At 44.4% G+C, this 16,603-nt stretch overlaps 2 protein-coding genes across 4 annotated transcripts in view; one reads left to right on the top strand and one right to left on the bottom strand.

The window, feature by feature from the left end:
* The window catches only part of LOC129644332 (collagen alpha-6(VI) chain-like), a 169,226-nt gene extending 158,773 nt beyond the window's left edge, over window positions 1-10,453 (top strand). The window contains exon 36 of the mRNA XM_055569956.1: window positions 9,287-10,453. Coding sequence (XP_055425931.1) covers window positions 9,287-9,506 — 220 coding nt within the window. The 3' untranslated portion in view covers window positions 9,507-10,453. The remainder of the gene's footprint in view (window positions 1-9,286) is intronic.
* A 2,172-nt stretch (window positions 10,454-12,625) lies between these two features.
* Window positions 12,626-16,603, bottom strand: part of PIK3R4 (phosphoinositide-3-kinase regulatory subunit 4) — a 75,996-nt gene continuing 72,018 nt past the window's right edge. For all 3 annotated transcript variants that reach the window (XM_055569954.1, XM_055569953.1, XM_055569952.1), the window contains exons 17-20: window positions 14,977-15,077; window positions 14,310-14,398; window positions 13,905-14,013; window positions 12,626-13,195 (exon numbers count right to left, since the gene is read on the bottom strand). In XM_055569954.1, the coding sequence (XP_055425929.1) occupies window positions 13,025-13,195; window positions 13,905-14,013; window positions 14,310-14,398; window positions 14,977-15,077 (470 nt within the window). In that variant the 3' untranslated portion in view covers window positions 12,626-13,024. The remainder of the gene's footprint in view (window positions 13,196-13,904; window positions 14,014-14,309; window positions 14,399-14,976; window positions 15,078-16,603) is intronic.

Raw genomic sequence — 16,603 nt, 5'->3', positions numbered from 1 at the left:
ATGACACCACCCTTATGGCAGAAAGTGAAGAGGAACTAAAAAGCCTCTTGATGAAAGTGAAAGAGGAGAGTGAAAAAGTTGGCTTAAAGCTCAACATTCAGAAAACAAAGATCATGGCATCTGGTCCCATCACTTCATGGGAAATAGATGGGGAAACAGTGTCAGACTTTATTTTGGGGGGCTCCAAAATCACTGCAGATGGTGACTGCAGCCATGAAATTAAAAGACGCTTACTCCTTGGTAGCAAAGTTATGACCAACCTAGACAGCATATTCAAAAGCAGAGATATTACTTTGCCAACAAAGATCCATCTAGTCAAGGCTATGGTTTTTCCAGTGGTCATGTATGGATGTGAGAGTTGGACTGTGAAGGAAGCTGAGTGCCGAAGAATTGATGCTTTGAGCTGTGGTATTGGAGAAGACTCTTGAGAGTCCATTGGACTGCAAGGAGATCCAAACAGTCCATCCTAAGGGAAATGAGTCCTGGGTGTTCATTGGAGGGACTGATGCTGAAGCTCAAACTCCAGTACTTTGGCCACCTCATGCGAAGAGTTGACTCATTGGAAAAGACCCTGATGCTGGGAAGGATTGGGGGCAGGAGGAGAAAGGGACGACAGAGGATGAGATGGCTGGATGGCATCACCGACTCGATGGACATGAGTTTGAGTGAACTTAGGGAGTTGGTGATGGACAGGGAGGCCTGGCATGCTGCGATTCATGGGGTCGCAAAGAGTCGGACACGACTGAGTGACTGAACTGAACTGAACTGATGTTTGTTCCAGTAGTCATGTACAGATGTGAGAGTTGGACCATAAGGTAGGCTGAGCACCAAAGAATCAATGCTTTTAAACTATGGTGCTGAAAAGATTGTTGAGAGTCCCTTGTACAGCAGGGACATCAGTCAATCCTAAAGGAAATCAACCCTGAATATTCATTGGAAGGTCTGTTGCTGAAGCTCCAATACTTTGGCCACCTGATGTGAAAGCTGACTCACTGGAAAAGACTCTGATGCTGGGAAAGATTGAGGGCAGGAGGAGAAGGGGGTGACAGAGGATGAGATTGTTAGATAGCATCACCGAATCAATAGTCATGAACTTGAGCAAACTCTAGGAGATAGTAGAGGATATGCTACAGTCCATGAGGTTGCAAAGAGTCAGACACAACTCAGCAACCGAACAACAACCAAATGTAAATATGTGTACACACACAGGGTAGCAGGGTAATAGCAGGTGGGAAAACCATTTAGATGAAAGGTATATTGGTATTTACCCATGGTTCTCTGTTCTTTACAATATTCTGCAAATTTGACCATTTTCAAAATAAAAAGATAACTTGTAAAATTCAATGGCTGGATCAAACAAAGCAATAGACACATCTGAAGAGAAACATAAAGAACTGGAAAATAAAGCTAAAGAAATTGTTCAGAATGCAGCAGGTGAAGCCATCACAATGAGAAGACTCCAATGAGAGCAGCCCCTGCTTGCCACAGCCAGGGAAATCCTACTCAACAAAGACCCAGCATAGCCGAAAAAAATAAAATCAAATAAAAAAGAACTTATGACAGGCATGAATTAAAAGATGAAAAAATGCAAGGTGTAACAGGCAGGATAAATAGAAAAAGAAATGACAGTTAGAATGGTGCAGGGGAATGCAGAACACCAGGAAGAAGAAAACTTAAAAGCAGCCAGATAGAGCAGATCCACAGAGAAACTAAAATTAGGCTGATAGCTGAATAATCAGTAGCAGCAGTAGAAGCCACAAAACCATTGAGAACCTTCTAAATAATGGAAGGAAAATTTTGCCAGCTTAGAAAAGCTGTCTTTCAGTATTTTTAACAGAAAGAAAACCAAGTTGTACTAAGACTGTAAATGTGTGTTGATAAATATTTATTATTTATCAATAGACATGAGAAAAGATACCAAATAATGCAATTATCTTTCAGTTATTAAAAAATGAAGCCTTGAGCTTCAGTGCAGTGAGGGAAAATGGAATGAAGACAAACAATATAATATTTTAAAAATAAAAACGCAAGAAAGGAAAGAATAGAAGCAATAAGCACAAAGTAAGACAGTAGAATCCAATCCATTTCTATATGTCAGCAATCATAATAAAAATACACAGACTAAGCATGCCAGTTACAGTTAGTAGATTAAAGAAAACAAAATAAAATCCAGCTATACCTGTTTTTAAGATAAGGACAAGCTACAAGATAAGGGCATGGGAAAGTTGAAAGTAAACTTATGGAAAAAAGTATAGTACGCAAATATTTTAAAAAGAAAACTGGAATAGCCTTATATCCAATAAAATATACTTTATTTTTTTTATTGAAGTATAGTTGATTTACAATGTTGTGTTGTTTTCTAAGTGAAGTAAGTCAGATAAAATATACTTCTAAACAAACCATTTTGTATGGATAGAGTACATGATCACTACATGATGATAAAGTGTTTAATTCATGATGAAGATATAACAATTCTAAATTTATATGAGGGGCTTCCCTGGTGGTTCAGATGGTAAAGAGTCTGCCTGCAATGCAGGAGACCTGGGTTCAATCCCTGTGTCTGGGAGATCACCTGGAGAAGGAAATGGAAACCCACTCCAGTATTCTTGCCTGGAAAATCCCACGGAAGGAGGAGCCTGGTGGGCTACAGTCCATGGGGTCACAAAGTGAGACAAGACTAAGTGATTATAACACTTTCATAGTAATACTGAAATATACAAAGTGAAAATTTAAAAAGGAGTAGTTGCCATTAAAATATCATAAGAGTTGGAGATTTTAGTACATCAGATTTGAATAGTTAGGTCAAGCAGACAAAAATTAAAGTGATTTAATCATAAGTAACAAGCTTGAATAGACTCATATAGAATTCTGTACAGAAAATGAGACATTCTTCTGAACAAATGGAATGCTAATGACTCTCCATCAGGGTAGAGAGTGTACAGATGTCTATTGTGCAGTTTTATTTATAAAGCAACTATCAACAAATCTCTAAGAACTGGCTTCATACAGTCCAAATTGATCACAATCAAGTTAGAAATTCATACATGCAATATTTTCACAGTCCATATGTTTTTAAATCAAAATCACATTTCTAAATAACTAATGAAAAAATTCATAATAAAACTTAGAAATATTGTTAGAGCTACATAATAATCAAAATACTACATGCCAAAATTTGTGGGATGCTTGCTTCAGAATTCATATTTCAGCAAAGTTCATAGTTTTAATTCTCGTGTTAGGGGAATGTCTTTACAAACAATGTTATATTAGTTTCGGGTGTACAACACAGTGATTCAACATTTGTGTACATTACTAGACGATCACCATGACAAGTCTAGCTATTCTCCGTCACCACTTAAAATTATTTTTGAGAGGGGGGTTCAGGATGGGGGGCACAGGTGTACCTGTGGTGGATTCATTTCGATGTTTGGTGGAGCTAATACAATATTGTAAAGTTAAAAATAAAATAAAATTAAAAAAAAATTATAACCATATTGACTATATCCCATATTCTGTATGTTGCATCCCCATGACTTCTTTATTCTATAACTAGAGGAGTTTGTGCCTCTGAATCCCCTCACCTGTTTTGCCCATCCTCCCACACGCCCTCCTGTCTAGTAACCACCACTTCATGTTGATGAATCTGTTTCTGGGTTTTTTGTTCGTTTGCTTTGCTTTTTAGATTCCACATGTAAGTGAAATCATATGGTCTTTGCCTTTCCCTGTCTGACATATTACACGTAGCATAACACTCTCTAGGTCCACCCATGTTACAAATGGCAAGATTTCTCTCTTTTCATGGCTGAGTGATACAACATTGTGTATAAATTCCACATCTTTATCCATTCATCTACAGATGGACACTTAGGTTGCTTCCATATCTTGGGTATCGTAAATAGTGCTGCAGTGAACATACATATATCTTTTCAAATTAGTGTTTTCATCTTCTTCAGGAAAATACCCAAAAGTACAATTGCTGGATCATGTGATGGTTCTATTTTTAATTTTTTGAGGAACCTCCATACACTTTTCCATGGTATGTTAGGGAATCTTTTAAAGTCTAAAAGCTAATGAGCTAGACATTGCTCTTAAGATGTACTAGAAAATATATACAAAAAAAATTAAATAACAAGATTATACCATATAGCACAAAGAACTATATTCAGTGAAAGTTGCTCAGTCGTGTCTGACTCTTTGGAACCCCATGGACTATACAGTCCATGGAATTCTCCAGGCCAGAATACTGGAGTGGGTAGCCTTTCCCTTCTCTAGGGGATCTTCCCAACCCAGGAACTGAACCCAGGTCTCCCACACTGCAGGTGGATTCTTTACCAGTGAGCCACAGGGAAGCCCATTTAATACCCTATGATATTCATAATGGAAAGGAATATTATTTAAATATTATATTGAATATTTAAAAAAGAATGTGTATATATATGTGTGTGTGTGTGTGTGTAACTAAATCACTTTGCTCTATGCCAGAAATTAACACAACATTGTAAACCAACTATATTTCAATTAAAAACTTTTAAAATACTTCAGTAAAAAAAACCGATAAAAAAACAGAAACTAACACAACATTGTAAATTAACTATACTTCAATTTTTTTAAAGATGTAAAAATGTAATTAAAAATAATTTAAAAATTTTTAAAGTGTTATAGGACAAAAACAGAAATACTCAAAGAATGGAATGAGAGTAGAACATACTTTTTAAAATATCTTAATTTAAAAAATTGCCAGCAACAAAGGCAAAAGTTAGTTATTTTAAAACAATAATATACACATAGATCATATCCTTTGCATGTACAAATATTACTTATTTTTTTAATTAGAAATAATTGAAATCAAGCAGTTAGAAGAGTGTCTGTTTTCAGTATGAATCACACTGTACTAACACACATGTTCCCCACGTACAGCTGAAGTCAGAGTGCCCAGTCTGAGGCTGAGGCAGACGCCTCTGAGTGTGGCTTCTCTGGATGTGCAGAGGGTGCGTCCCTGTGCGGTGACGGGCCGGAGAGCCCTCCCTACCCGGCTCCATAGAGGGTGTGTCCCTGTGAGGTGACGGGCGGGAGAGCCCTCCCTACGCGGCTCCAGAAGCCGCAAGAAGCCTCTGCCTGGCGGCTGCTCACCTTGCTGGGAGGCAGGGGAACTGTCCAGCAGCAAGCGCTTCTGAAGTCAGGTTCCGTAAGCCGGCGCGGTCAGTCCGGGAGGGAGGGGCAGGGCTCCTCCTGCTGCGGTGTCTGTCAGTGTGGAAAGGGCCCTCGAGTTTGCATGTGCATCGGGCTTCATATATTATAGATAACCGCAAGGCACATGCGGGAGCCAGCCTATCAAAATTAAAGACATTTTTGGAAAACCTTCCCACCCTGCATATCCTCCTGCTTCTGCACTTTGCCCTAAGATGTACTCAGTTCAGTTCAGCCGCTCAGCCGTGTCCGACTCTCTGCGACCCCATGGACTGCAGCACGCCAGGTCTCCCTGTCCATCACCAACTCCCAGAGCTTGCTCAAACTCATGTCCGTCGAGTCGGTGATGCCATCCAACCATCTCGCCCTCTGTCATCCCCTGCTCGGATTCTCCTGCGTACCTGGAAGGGTGAGATGCCTGGAGACGCCGGGGCATATGGAGGAGACAAATCCACACTGCCGTCGGTGATTCCCTGACAGTGTGTTCAACCAAGACTCCCCGGGCGTGTCCTGTCGTCAAAGGCCGTAATAAAAGGTAACAAGCCACACGGCTGCTTCTGAAACTCCCTGCCTGAGCCTTTTAAGAACTGGGCACACGCGACTGAGGGAGACAAGAATGCCTGGCAGCAAGAGACCTGGTCACCAGGATGACTTCCTTCGTCCTCAGAATGACTTGCATGAGAAGTAGGTCATTCCACTGTCAGATTCTGAGAAATACAGACAGAAGCTGGTTCTTCTCCAAAGGAAAGAAAAAAAAACAAACCCAAAAACATTGAACCAAATCACAAGCAACCAAGGAAACAGATGCCCATGAGGGAGAGATTGCAGGGCAGCCTCTACATAAGCACCTACATCCACTCAGACAATAAAAGACCGAAAGCCACCTGCCTATTCATCTCAGCAGGCAAGCACTCCTGCCAGACTTGGAGGCGATGGCAGGCCAGAACCAGAACAACTGAACTGTTAAAATGGGCACGGTTACCAGTGCCATGTAAATACACACCTGTTCTAATTCTAATTTCCAACGTGTGTTTTCTAGATGCACAAAATGTGTAAGATGAAAAGAATTCTTGAAATAAAAGCCATCTTGTCTGCATTTTCCACGCCACTGCATCCAGTCAAGTAATAAATGCAGCTTGACTGATTCCTGGTCATCTGCATAGTTGAAGGAACCTGTGATCACAGGGGAATGAAATCTGCAATTAGCCCCACCCGTTTTTCTTTCCCAAGTTTTACTGGAGCTGGGCACAACTGCAAAATGAATGGACAGTATTTCATTCCTGTTTCTTCATCTTGACTACATGCTGTTGAAATTACCCATCAACAAAGAAGTATCTGAACGACACAGAATGAGAGGAAGAAAATCAGCAAGTCTCTATGATTCCTGGAATAATCAAATCACTCTTACCTAGTGCTTAACCAATTATACATCCATATATGATACAATGGAAAAGATGGAAGATTCAGAGATACAGTGTTTATTATGATCAACCCTATTAAGAATAAAAATACTCGAGGGGGAAAAGTAACATCACAATGCTGTAGAAGGAATTTAACTTTTTCTTAACAAAGAGGGAGGAGGAAGACAAAGACAACTAAATTTGAGGCAAAAAGGATCGAATATAAAGGGAGAGCATGAGGCTGGAGGGGAGAAAGCAGTACAGGCAAGGTAAACTCAGCCGTGTGTCCCAGGCCTGAGAGAATGTCCCCTCACTATTGTGGGGCCATGGTTTGTGCATATAGACAGTTACCACTTTGGAGGATTTGAGTTCATAACATTTAGTCTGGAAGTTAACAAGAAAATGGGGCTTCTCTGATAGCTCAGTTGGTAAAGAATCCACCTGCGATGCAGGAGACCCCGGTTTGATTCCTAAGTCAGGAAGATCTGCTGGAGAAGGGATAGGCTACCCACTCCAGTATCCTTGGGCTTCCCCTGTGGCTCAGCTGGTAAAGAATCTGCCTGCAATGCAGGAGACCTGGGTTCGATCCCTGGGTTGGGAAGATCCCCTGGAGAAGGGAAAGGCTACCCACTCCAGTGTCTGGTCTGGAGAATTCCACAGACCATATAGTCCATGGGGTTGCAAAGAGTCGGACACAACTGAGCAGCTTTCACTTTCACTTTAACAAGAAAATATAGAGAAAAGCACAACAGGGGAAGGTGTGCGGAAATTGCATTTGCCCTGGAATTGCGCCAGGGCTGCCATTCTTGGTGACTGAAGGAGCTTGTTAATCAACACAGCACATTCGTGAGAGCACGACAGAAGCCCAGACATGCTGTACACGAGGTGCAGCGGCCTCAGGGTCTGTGTTACAGGACTCCTCTGTTGGTCTGATGTCTCCCTTACCCGCAACCCTCACTACAGACGAAAGAAGAAAACGTGAGTGTGTGTGAGAGAGAGAAAGGGGGCAGCAAGATAACTTTCACTTCTTTTTACGGCCTTTACTTACTCATTTTCTCAATCACTGATGCTTTTGTGAGAGAGATCGGATTGACAGCTGGACGAAGCAGAAAAATCCAGACGCAGAGGAAGGGATGGTGGTGAATGTGGTGAGCGGCTGCTGCTGCCCTCCTGGGCTCAACATTTTGCAGTTCTCACGTACGACTCTTCCGCAATCAAAACACAGTGAGCCTCTCCTATGCCACCAGGCCCCTCTCATTTTTAATTTAAAAGTATTCATGAAGAGTTCATAGCTTCCTAACTTCTGCCCCTGGCAACCTGCCCTCCTGCGGCCCTGCACCCGTGCATCCAGGTCTTCTGACAGCATGACGTTCATCCTTTCACTTTCTTATTCCAAATATCGTGAGAGTCAGTTTCCTGGGTAAAAATCTAGTTTCACGGAAGTAACACAGGACTCTTAATCTCAGAAGGATCCGGTTGTAGCCTCAGCTCTGCCTCCCATGAGCCCCATACTCATGTCTGAGCAGCTGACACCTTGGGGCTTTGTCTCTCACAGCATTGGTGGTTTGTATTCTGACTTTCCACCTGAAGAAACAAGGATCCCTCTAGTTGAGTGGGCTGCTCAGCTAATAACTAGAGGACCTAGAATACAAGAGTGTTTCAGGACCCACAGCTCTTTCCACGGCCTCCCTGTAAGATAAGGTCTGAAACAGCTCCCTGTCCGTGCTGTGCACTTCTGTTGCCACCAGCTTTCAACTAAAAAAATCTAAAAATTCACTTCCTCTTCACACTACCCACATTTCAAGTGCTCGGCTGCAGGTGGGGCAGCAGCTGCCCGGCCAGTGCAGCCCACGGGACCTTTCCACCAGCACAGAAAGCTCGATGGGACAGGCTAGGACTTGTGGTCAGCAGCACTTGGCTTCTGACTTCCCTGACTCGCTGGTCTGGCATTCAAGGCCTCTCCGAGTCTGACCCTAGCTCCACTTTTTTGTTGGATTACTCTTGACTCCCAATCAAACACTGGCATGCCTGCCAGACTGGGCGCTACGTCTGCATCCCCCACTGTACTTAACACAGTGCTTTCGTTACAGCGTGAACCTTTGGATGGATGGATGATGGATGGGTGGGAGGGAAACAGGAGGAAAGAAGGGGGAAGGGAGAGGAATTCATCCACGCTTTCACTGGATCAGTACTGACAGCTAACATGTGCTAAACACGCCTCTGGTTTCCTGGGGTTACTGCAGTCACCAAATATGGCTTCATGACACTTTCCATCTGGGGTGGTGGGAGGGTGGGGAAATCACAAAGAAGTTTACAAGTAAAAATTCAGATAGTGGTTAAGTGTTAGGAAAAAAGTAAGAGCATGTAGTGCTGAGTGTCTGGGGTAGGGACACCTGTACATACGGTGGTCTCTAACGAGGTACCACTCGAACCAAAATCTGAGCGAACAGGAGCCAATCATATGAAGTTCTGGGTAGAACATACTCCATGAAAAAGAAACGTTGCTGTTACACTTTAGGGCACTTTGACATGGTATCTTATTCATCCCCCACTGAATCATCTCAATGCACTTACCCTGAAGAAGGATAAAGCAAAGAATGGGTCCACGACCGCTTAGGAAGACAGGTTAATGCTGAGTCCGCTCCAGCTGACATGGTAATATTTATCTCCTATGTTGTCTCTCTTCTTTCACTGTGTAGCTTTGTTCCTGGGCCACACAGAGCTACCCTCAAAGAAGCTGCATTGCAGAAGGTGAAGTTCTTTCAATACAAAAATTACTTTTCAAGAATAGCAAGAGGCGGCAGAGATGGTACTGTTCAAAATTTTACCAGAAACATATTCCATGTCTTTGAAAATGGAAAAAGGGTGATAAAAGCAGCTCCCAAACAACATGATAAACGAAGCGCTCACAGAGTGTAACCTCAGGGAGCATGGTCAGACTCTCGGCTCAGACAACTGCATTCACAGTCACGTCGTCGGGCAACTTTCCTTGCACTTCTCCCTGCATCCGAGGCCCAGTCTGAACATGCCACAGGTGCTGGGTCACCGTGCAGCTTGACCCCTTCACTCATTGGTAGTTAAGATATATCTTGTGCATTTATTTGACCATTCCTGATAATTCTAGCACTCAGAGCCTGGTATGTTCAAGAACTGTTATCATCAAGACAGAAGAATAAGAGGAGTGTTGTGAGGTCTCATGGATATACGATTTGAAGATAAATGTTACATCACGTATACATGTGTGGACATGGGCCAGTGCTCATGCTTTTGAAACTGCAGGTCTGAGTCTAGTCCACCTTCTACAGGCTGAGCCCTTGCTTCTCAGCTTAGGACCAGTTCTCATCTATTTAGCCAAAGGTTCATGTTTTGGAAGATCTCAGCATCAACCCTAGAAAGCAATGCTATTTGTATGCCTAACTTTGAAAATCTGACCTTCCACACAATTCCGTTTCCACCCTCCTCTGTCTGCCGGGACTGACTGGACCTCCGACGGGCTTGTGCTGGAAGACTTCCTCCACCCTGTGTATTGTTGGCTTGGACAGAAACAGAGGTGAACTTCCCCAGCTCCCAATCCTGTTTACGCTCGCTGAAAATCAACTCATATTTGCTCAGAACATAAGCAGTATTTTGATAGTACTTTTCTTCTTTGCCATTACTGTCATCAGTATTATTTTTTTAACTAACCTGTGTATGCTCAGGCAAGAACAGTAAAGACCCAGCACATCGTGGGTGAAGCTCTGTGTTGCCGGCCAGGTAGCTCCTCTGTTAATCGTGAGCAGCACCAAAGAGGACAGGCAGAGATCTAAACAGGGCTTAAGTGCACACTGAGTTTGGAAAAGACAAAGGTGTCCTTGTCCTCATCTACAAATTCTTATGGGGGGGGGGGGGGCAGGGAAACGCAAAAAGAGATCATTGCGAGTGACAGCAGGCAAGGTCTTCAAAGTGTATCTCTGGTGGCTCTTTCTTCTCACTCCCATCCAGAGCACATACCGAAGTTTTAATCAACTAAATAAACACTGAAGGAACAGTACTCAATTTAGACATAAAGCCAAGTTCTCAGAGCTTGCTCCACAGCCGGTCACAGGAGCCTGGCCACGTAGACAGCCGTGGTCTCTGGGGAGGGGAGCGCCCTGCAGGGGTGGGTGAAGCACACGGCTACGGACACCAAGACCGGCAGGGATCCCCTCTCCTCCCTACGCCTCTGCTCACAGAACCTGGGGAAGAGCCATCTGCAGTGTTTGCTCCAGATCACGCCTGCCATCCTTCCCCAGACAACTCCATAGAAACGGCTCCCAGTGTCTCCAAAGAGCAAGGAGTTGAACCGCTGTACCCACACTCAGGTAACAGAGAAGAACACAGCACACTGGCCTTCTTTGTGTATCCTAAACGGTGCTTAGGGGTTCAGGAAAAATTCAAGTACTGGAAATTGATGAGCGATATGTAAGAGGTACTTGAATAAAAGGGATTTTCCTGGTTAGCTTTGGATTAAGCAAAAATTCTTCTTCTTGTTGTTTACTGTTGGAAATACTATTAAAATATTATTTGTCTAGCCTCTCTGTATTGGTTAAGTACACCAAACAAGTATCCTGTTGGCGATTTGAGATTATTTTAGCATTTTGCAGCATACTTTTAATCATCAGTAAGGAGTCTGAAAGCATTAATGTAAATATTAAGTTCCTTTAAAAAATATTAATCCCTAATATTAGCATTTTTCTGTGATTTATCTCTTAAAAGGGCAAGTACCACAAACTATAAATTAAATAAAACCCTATTTAAACCAAGAATCACACAAAATAAGCAGCGATGCTCTTGATAAAGAAAATCAAATTAACCAATTATAAAGGACAATTTCTTCTATTATCTCTGCACTGAATGTGAGTCAAATGTGTTAAAAAACAAACCTATGGACATCCAAAAGAGATGCAAACTTACTGCGGTAGCAGGCGGTAACACTCAGAAACGATTCAACCAAAGGGCCTTTTTTAAAGCGGTGGAGGGTGGAGTGTTCTTTAAGTGGGGAGAGTGAGTGGGGGGAAGACCGGGAGAAACGGGTGGCGGCTCCATCTGTCCCCTCGGGATCTCCAAGTCTGTCCCTCTGTGGCTTAGCTAACGGCTCCAGGCTTGAGGCCCCTTTTCAGCCTAAGTTGATGTCTCAAAAACTTCCCCCAACCTCTTCAGACTCTAAACCTGACTTAGTAGCTAGAAACTCTACCCATGTGGTCTCAGCAGAGCTTAAGGGAAACAGGCTCCGCAACGTGGCAGTGCCCACGTGAAACCTGCATGTTTTGGTGATCCGCTGGCGCCCGGCCCAGTCCTGACCTGATGGGGCTGCCTGACTGCATCACTGTTCACGTGTCTAAACACCAAGCGCACTGAACCCCGTGCCCCGCCAACTGTCACGTACCGTACTAGGTTAGGTACGTGATTACAGAAAGTGAAATTTTTGGCATACTTCTTAAACAAGTATTTCCCCTGGACTCAGGTTATCTGTTCAACTTCGTGGTTTTACAGACTCATGCTAACTAATTTCAAATCAAAATATTTGTGAACACCATAAACCCTTCGGCAAGTGGATGGACAGTGAGACGTGGATGGAGAAGTTCCGGTGCTAACAATGATCGATGAATTTGAAGGGTTCATTTTAGTGGGGAAGACCAAATTTTGGTCTCTTGAAAATATAAATTTTGGCATGTTTTTAACAGCTTAATCTTTTTATTTTTCTCTCTTTGTGCATTTAATAAATAATGCACACTGGATAAAAGCAAGTTGATGGGCCAAGTTTCAGAATTTATAGTAGAAACTATAAAAAAACAGTCATGATGACCAAGAAGAGACACATTTCTTTGAAGCTTACGCAGGAGATCAAGTCTCCAGGGTTAAACATCTAAGAAGGCCGGCTCTCAAACACAAGGGAGGAAACATGGGCCGGAGCAGGACACATGCCACAGGAGTGCCTGTGCCACGGGTCCACACACCGCTGAAGGTTATTCTGCCCACATTTACCATTAAAAACACCAACAAAAACAGACAAAACCCCCTTAAGATGCTTGACTACAGTTTATTGGCTGGTTTGAATACCATTTTTAGTAGCAAAAGAAAAATGCGTTTATAATAGCTTACAACCAACATTCAACTGTCTTTTTTTAATACAAAGTAAATTGAGATCGTGTAAGTCATTTTAAACTCCTTATCTCTGTGATATATACAGTAAGAAAAGCGCCAGACACTGCTGTCTAGCTAATTCCAGCTGAGACACACACAAGGATGCCAGCAAGCTCCTTAGCCACCTTGCATGGGATCTGTTTAATCATGAAATAATAGACATGATTCTGAAAACTAAGCAAAGGAATCTGAGCTCACTCTGTTCTCTAAAGACACTTTTTCTCGAGTCACAGGGTATTGCTGTGTTTTTGCAACTTACACGCATCTCCCGGGCTTCACTTCCACACCTTAACAATGCCGTCCCTAGAGGCGGTCACGATGAAGCCCTGCGTGGTCTGGAAGGTGGCGATGTCCGTGATGATGTCGTGGTGGCCCACGGGCAGGGACTCTGGGCCCCTCCGTGGGCCGTCGTCACTCGGTCCCACCTTCTGCTTGTTCTGAATCTCCTGTGTGGCGGTTAAAAGCAAGAAGGCCACAGTCAGTGGTGGGAGCACACCCTGCCGCCTGTCCACACCCCTGCTTCTAGGGAGCGCTGCTCTTTGTTTAGGCCGGCCCTGGTTCCAAGGAGCCATGCTTTCACAGAGGCACTGCAGGGGAGTCCAAAGTGAGGGTCTAGGTGTCCAGTCCTGGACTCTATAAGCACCACTTACAGACATGGAAACTTACAGACAGGCTGATAACCTGTGCGTGTTACCTCTGTCAGCTTCAAATAACAAAGGGGAACAACTGAGAGGCAGCGACGACCGGGGCTTGGACACACGTAAAGTGTCAGATGCTCCAGCCCTCCCGAAGCTCGCTGCCACTCATGAGTCCCCGCACTGCCGCTTACGAGCCGGCTGACCTGAGACGAGCGACTCAACCTCGATGTGCTTAACTTTCTTATTTGCGGAAGGAAGATGATAAAGGCACAGAGTTTTTATAAAGGACCCGACAAGTGTTGAAAATGCTTACTTTGGCTCATGTAATTATACACGCACTTTCTATGTTTATTCTACCTTAGTAAACTCGATTTTAAAAATACAGAAAAGTCAAGAGAAAATAAAATTTCTTAAATTCAGAGAAATACTGCCACTCTTGGCCAAAGCCATTTATGATATTTATGTCAGCTGTTTTTGTTCCTACAAGAGTTGACGGGAAAGCAAGGACTGCTGATACCTGGACGACTTCGGTGCCTTCAATGACCTTCCTGTAGTAGGACACGGATGGGGAGCCCGCGCTCCCCGCGACGATGTAGGACCTCTCTGGGTAGGCCAGGTCCCAAAACCTGTGGAGGAGGAGAAAAGGGGTCATTGCGTCGCAGGAGACAAGGGACGGCTGATCACTGACTGACACTCTTCAACACTGGTGTGTCCTTTTCTGCGTTTGGAATAGAGATTTTCTAGAAGAGCCTAAAATCAGTTACAAATGAAGTATTAACATCTGTCCCTACAGGGTGTGGATGACTGCAAACATCATCCCACTGCTGGTATCTACAATAAACACCACCTTGTGGTAACCACGGTATTCACACACATTTAACTGCCCTTCTCCTTTCAAGTGCTGAATATGAAGTCTCTTTACCTTATTTTCATGTCTGAGCCGGCCGTTAGCAGGATGGGGTTCCCATCTGCAGGACTGCAGTAGAGCCCGTGGACACTGTGAGAAGAAGGCTTAAAGGAAGTAAAGAAATAGAGTCAAATGTCGCCCATAAAGGATGCAGCCATTTCTAGAGATAAGTCAGCTATTAGCAGTTAACTGAAGAGACCAGAGACAGATCACTTATGGCTTAAATCTTTATTTGGGAATTTAAAATACATTTGTTCTGTATCACCCTGAATGAAGAAGCAAAGCCTCCTCAGCTTCCTAAAACTTTCCATTTGGAATGAGAAGGATCCCAACTAAAGGAGAGAAAAAACTTTCCTACCCTCTGCTGCCCCAACAAAGCAGCTTTAAAAAGTTATGTATGACAGGGTCACATTCCATTTTTCTAATGATCTAAGCTTTAATCTTTCCTTTTCTAATTAACCCAGATTCTACTGGGTTCCAAAGAAACATCACACACCTTATGGGGCTGGCAACCAGAACACCCGCAGAAGCAGACTTGGGGAACTGGAAAGCAGAGGGCAGCAAAGCCCGCTTAATACTTACTTAGTAAAAACCCAAACTTAAGGCACAACCCCAAAGCCCAACAAGGACCACGGCTGGCCAAGACGCCTGACCGAGCTGGGGATGTGGGACATGGCCTTACCTGTAACTCGGACAGCGGGGGCGCGCTGCTGGCCCAGAGAGTGAACCTTCGGTCGCCGGTCTCCATGTCCCACATGGACACCTCATTGTTGCCCTGGACAGCTGAGGGAGACAGGCCAGCGTTACTCGGACAAGGGCTCCACTCAGCGAGTCCACGTCCTGGCAGAGGAAGTTAGCCTGCACACATATCTATTTGCTCCCCATCCTGTAGGAAATGCTCACGGACACTTTAAGTCATGCTGTGACCCTGCCTCCACACTGAAGTGCAAAAAAGAAATGTTTCTGCTAACCTACTGGTCAGTATTTTACTGGTGTCGAGCTGAGTGTAGAGAAATGTCGGGTGGAAAGCAGATTCTGCCCTCAAGAAACCTACAGTCTAGCAGGAAAGAAAAAAATACAAAGCATAAGACAATGAGCACAGAAGAGAGAATGCAAAAGTCCACATGCACTCAAAAATGAAAGGTTACATCCAGCAGGCGAGATGGAGGCCGCTTCGGGGAGTGTGTCACTGGGACAGGCACGGGTGACACGCGGATCACGGGGGGCAGACAGAATGGAAGGAGCGAAGCACACATACCCGTGTCTGAGGGTCTTGGTCTGACTGGGGCACGTCTGTGATGGGGAGAGCTCAAGGAAGGGCAGAGGGAGATGCTGGGGAACGGTTCCTGCAGGCCTAGGAGGGGCTTTCTTGAAAGTACTTTTGAGCTGGGGAACGGTCCCTGCACGCCTAGGAGGGGCTTTTTCGAAAGTACTTTTGAGCAGCGTTTTGAGGAGTGACAATATCCCAGCCTTCACTTCTTCACTAATGTTTACTGAACAGACTATGTTTACTGTGAGCCAGTCTCTGTCCTAGGTCCTGAGGAAGAGAGGACAAATAATGCAGAAAAAAAAAAGAAAATTCCTTTTCACAGAACTCACACCCTAGTGGTGGCAACAACCCCACAAAAGCACAGAGGCCCTGAAGCAGGGATCTGCCCTAGCTCAGGGAGAAGTTCAGAAAGGCCCGTGGCTGGGACCATTTCAGTGCACCTTGGGAAACAGTCCCTGGATGGTACATCCGCCTCAAATGACCCTACTCTGGGCATGCCATCTGATTCCTGCTGGGACTGGCCGAGAGGGTCGTGAGGAAGCAGGAACAGGCCCCATAGAGCCTCTGGGCTGCGGGGATGAGCTGGGCTGTTCCGTGGGAGGCACTGGCAGGTATGGAGCAGAAGAAAGAACAGGCTGGGAGGAGGGACTCATTAATAGGAACACGACACGCTGTCATCTGGGCAAGGGGACGGTGGTGGGAACAGTACAAGGGGGTCGGCTCTGGATACACTTTAAGGCAGGACACGCAGAGCTGGCTGATGGACAGGGATTGGGAAGAGAAAGGGAAAAGAAACCAAGGACGATGTCAGGGTTCCTCGGGAGCTTCAAGCTGAGACGGCTGCCATTTCCTGGGACGATACTGCAGGCAGAGCGAGCTCGTCTGGGGGGAGGCGGTGGTGGGTGGGGGCGCGGGTGGACAGGAGACCAAGGGTCCGGCTTGGGCAGGTCAAGTTTCAGCTGGCTGTCAGACATCTTAGGGAAGATTTTATTTTCTAATTATTAGACTTTTATTATTAAAAATGATGTTGAGATTTAAC

This window comes from Bubalus kerabau, chromosome 2, assembly GCF_029407905.1.
Source record: "Bubalus kerabau isolate K-KA32 ecotype Philippines breed swamp buffalo chromosome 2, PCC_UOA_SB_1v2, whole genome shotgun sequence".
Classification (NCBI taxonomy): Eukaryota; Metazoa; Chordata; class Mammalia; order Artiodactyla; family Bovidae; genus Bubalus; species Bubalus kerabau.
The sequence above is the reverse complement of the archived record's forward strand: the minus strand, read 5'-3'. Positions and strand labels throughout refer to the sequence as shown.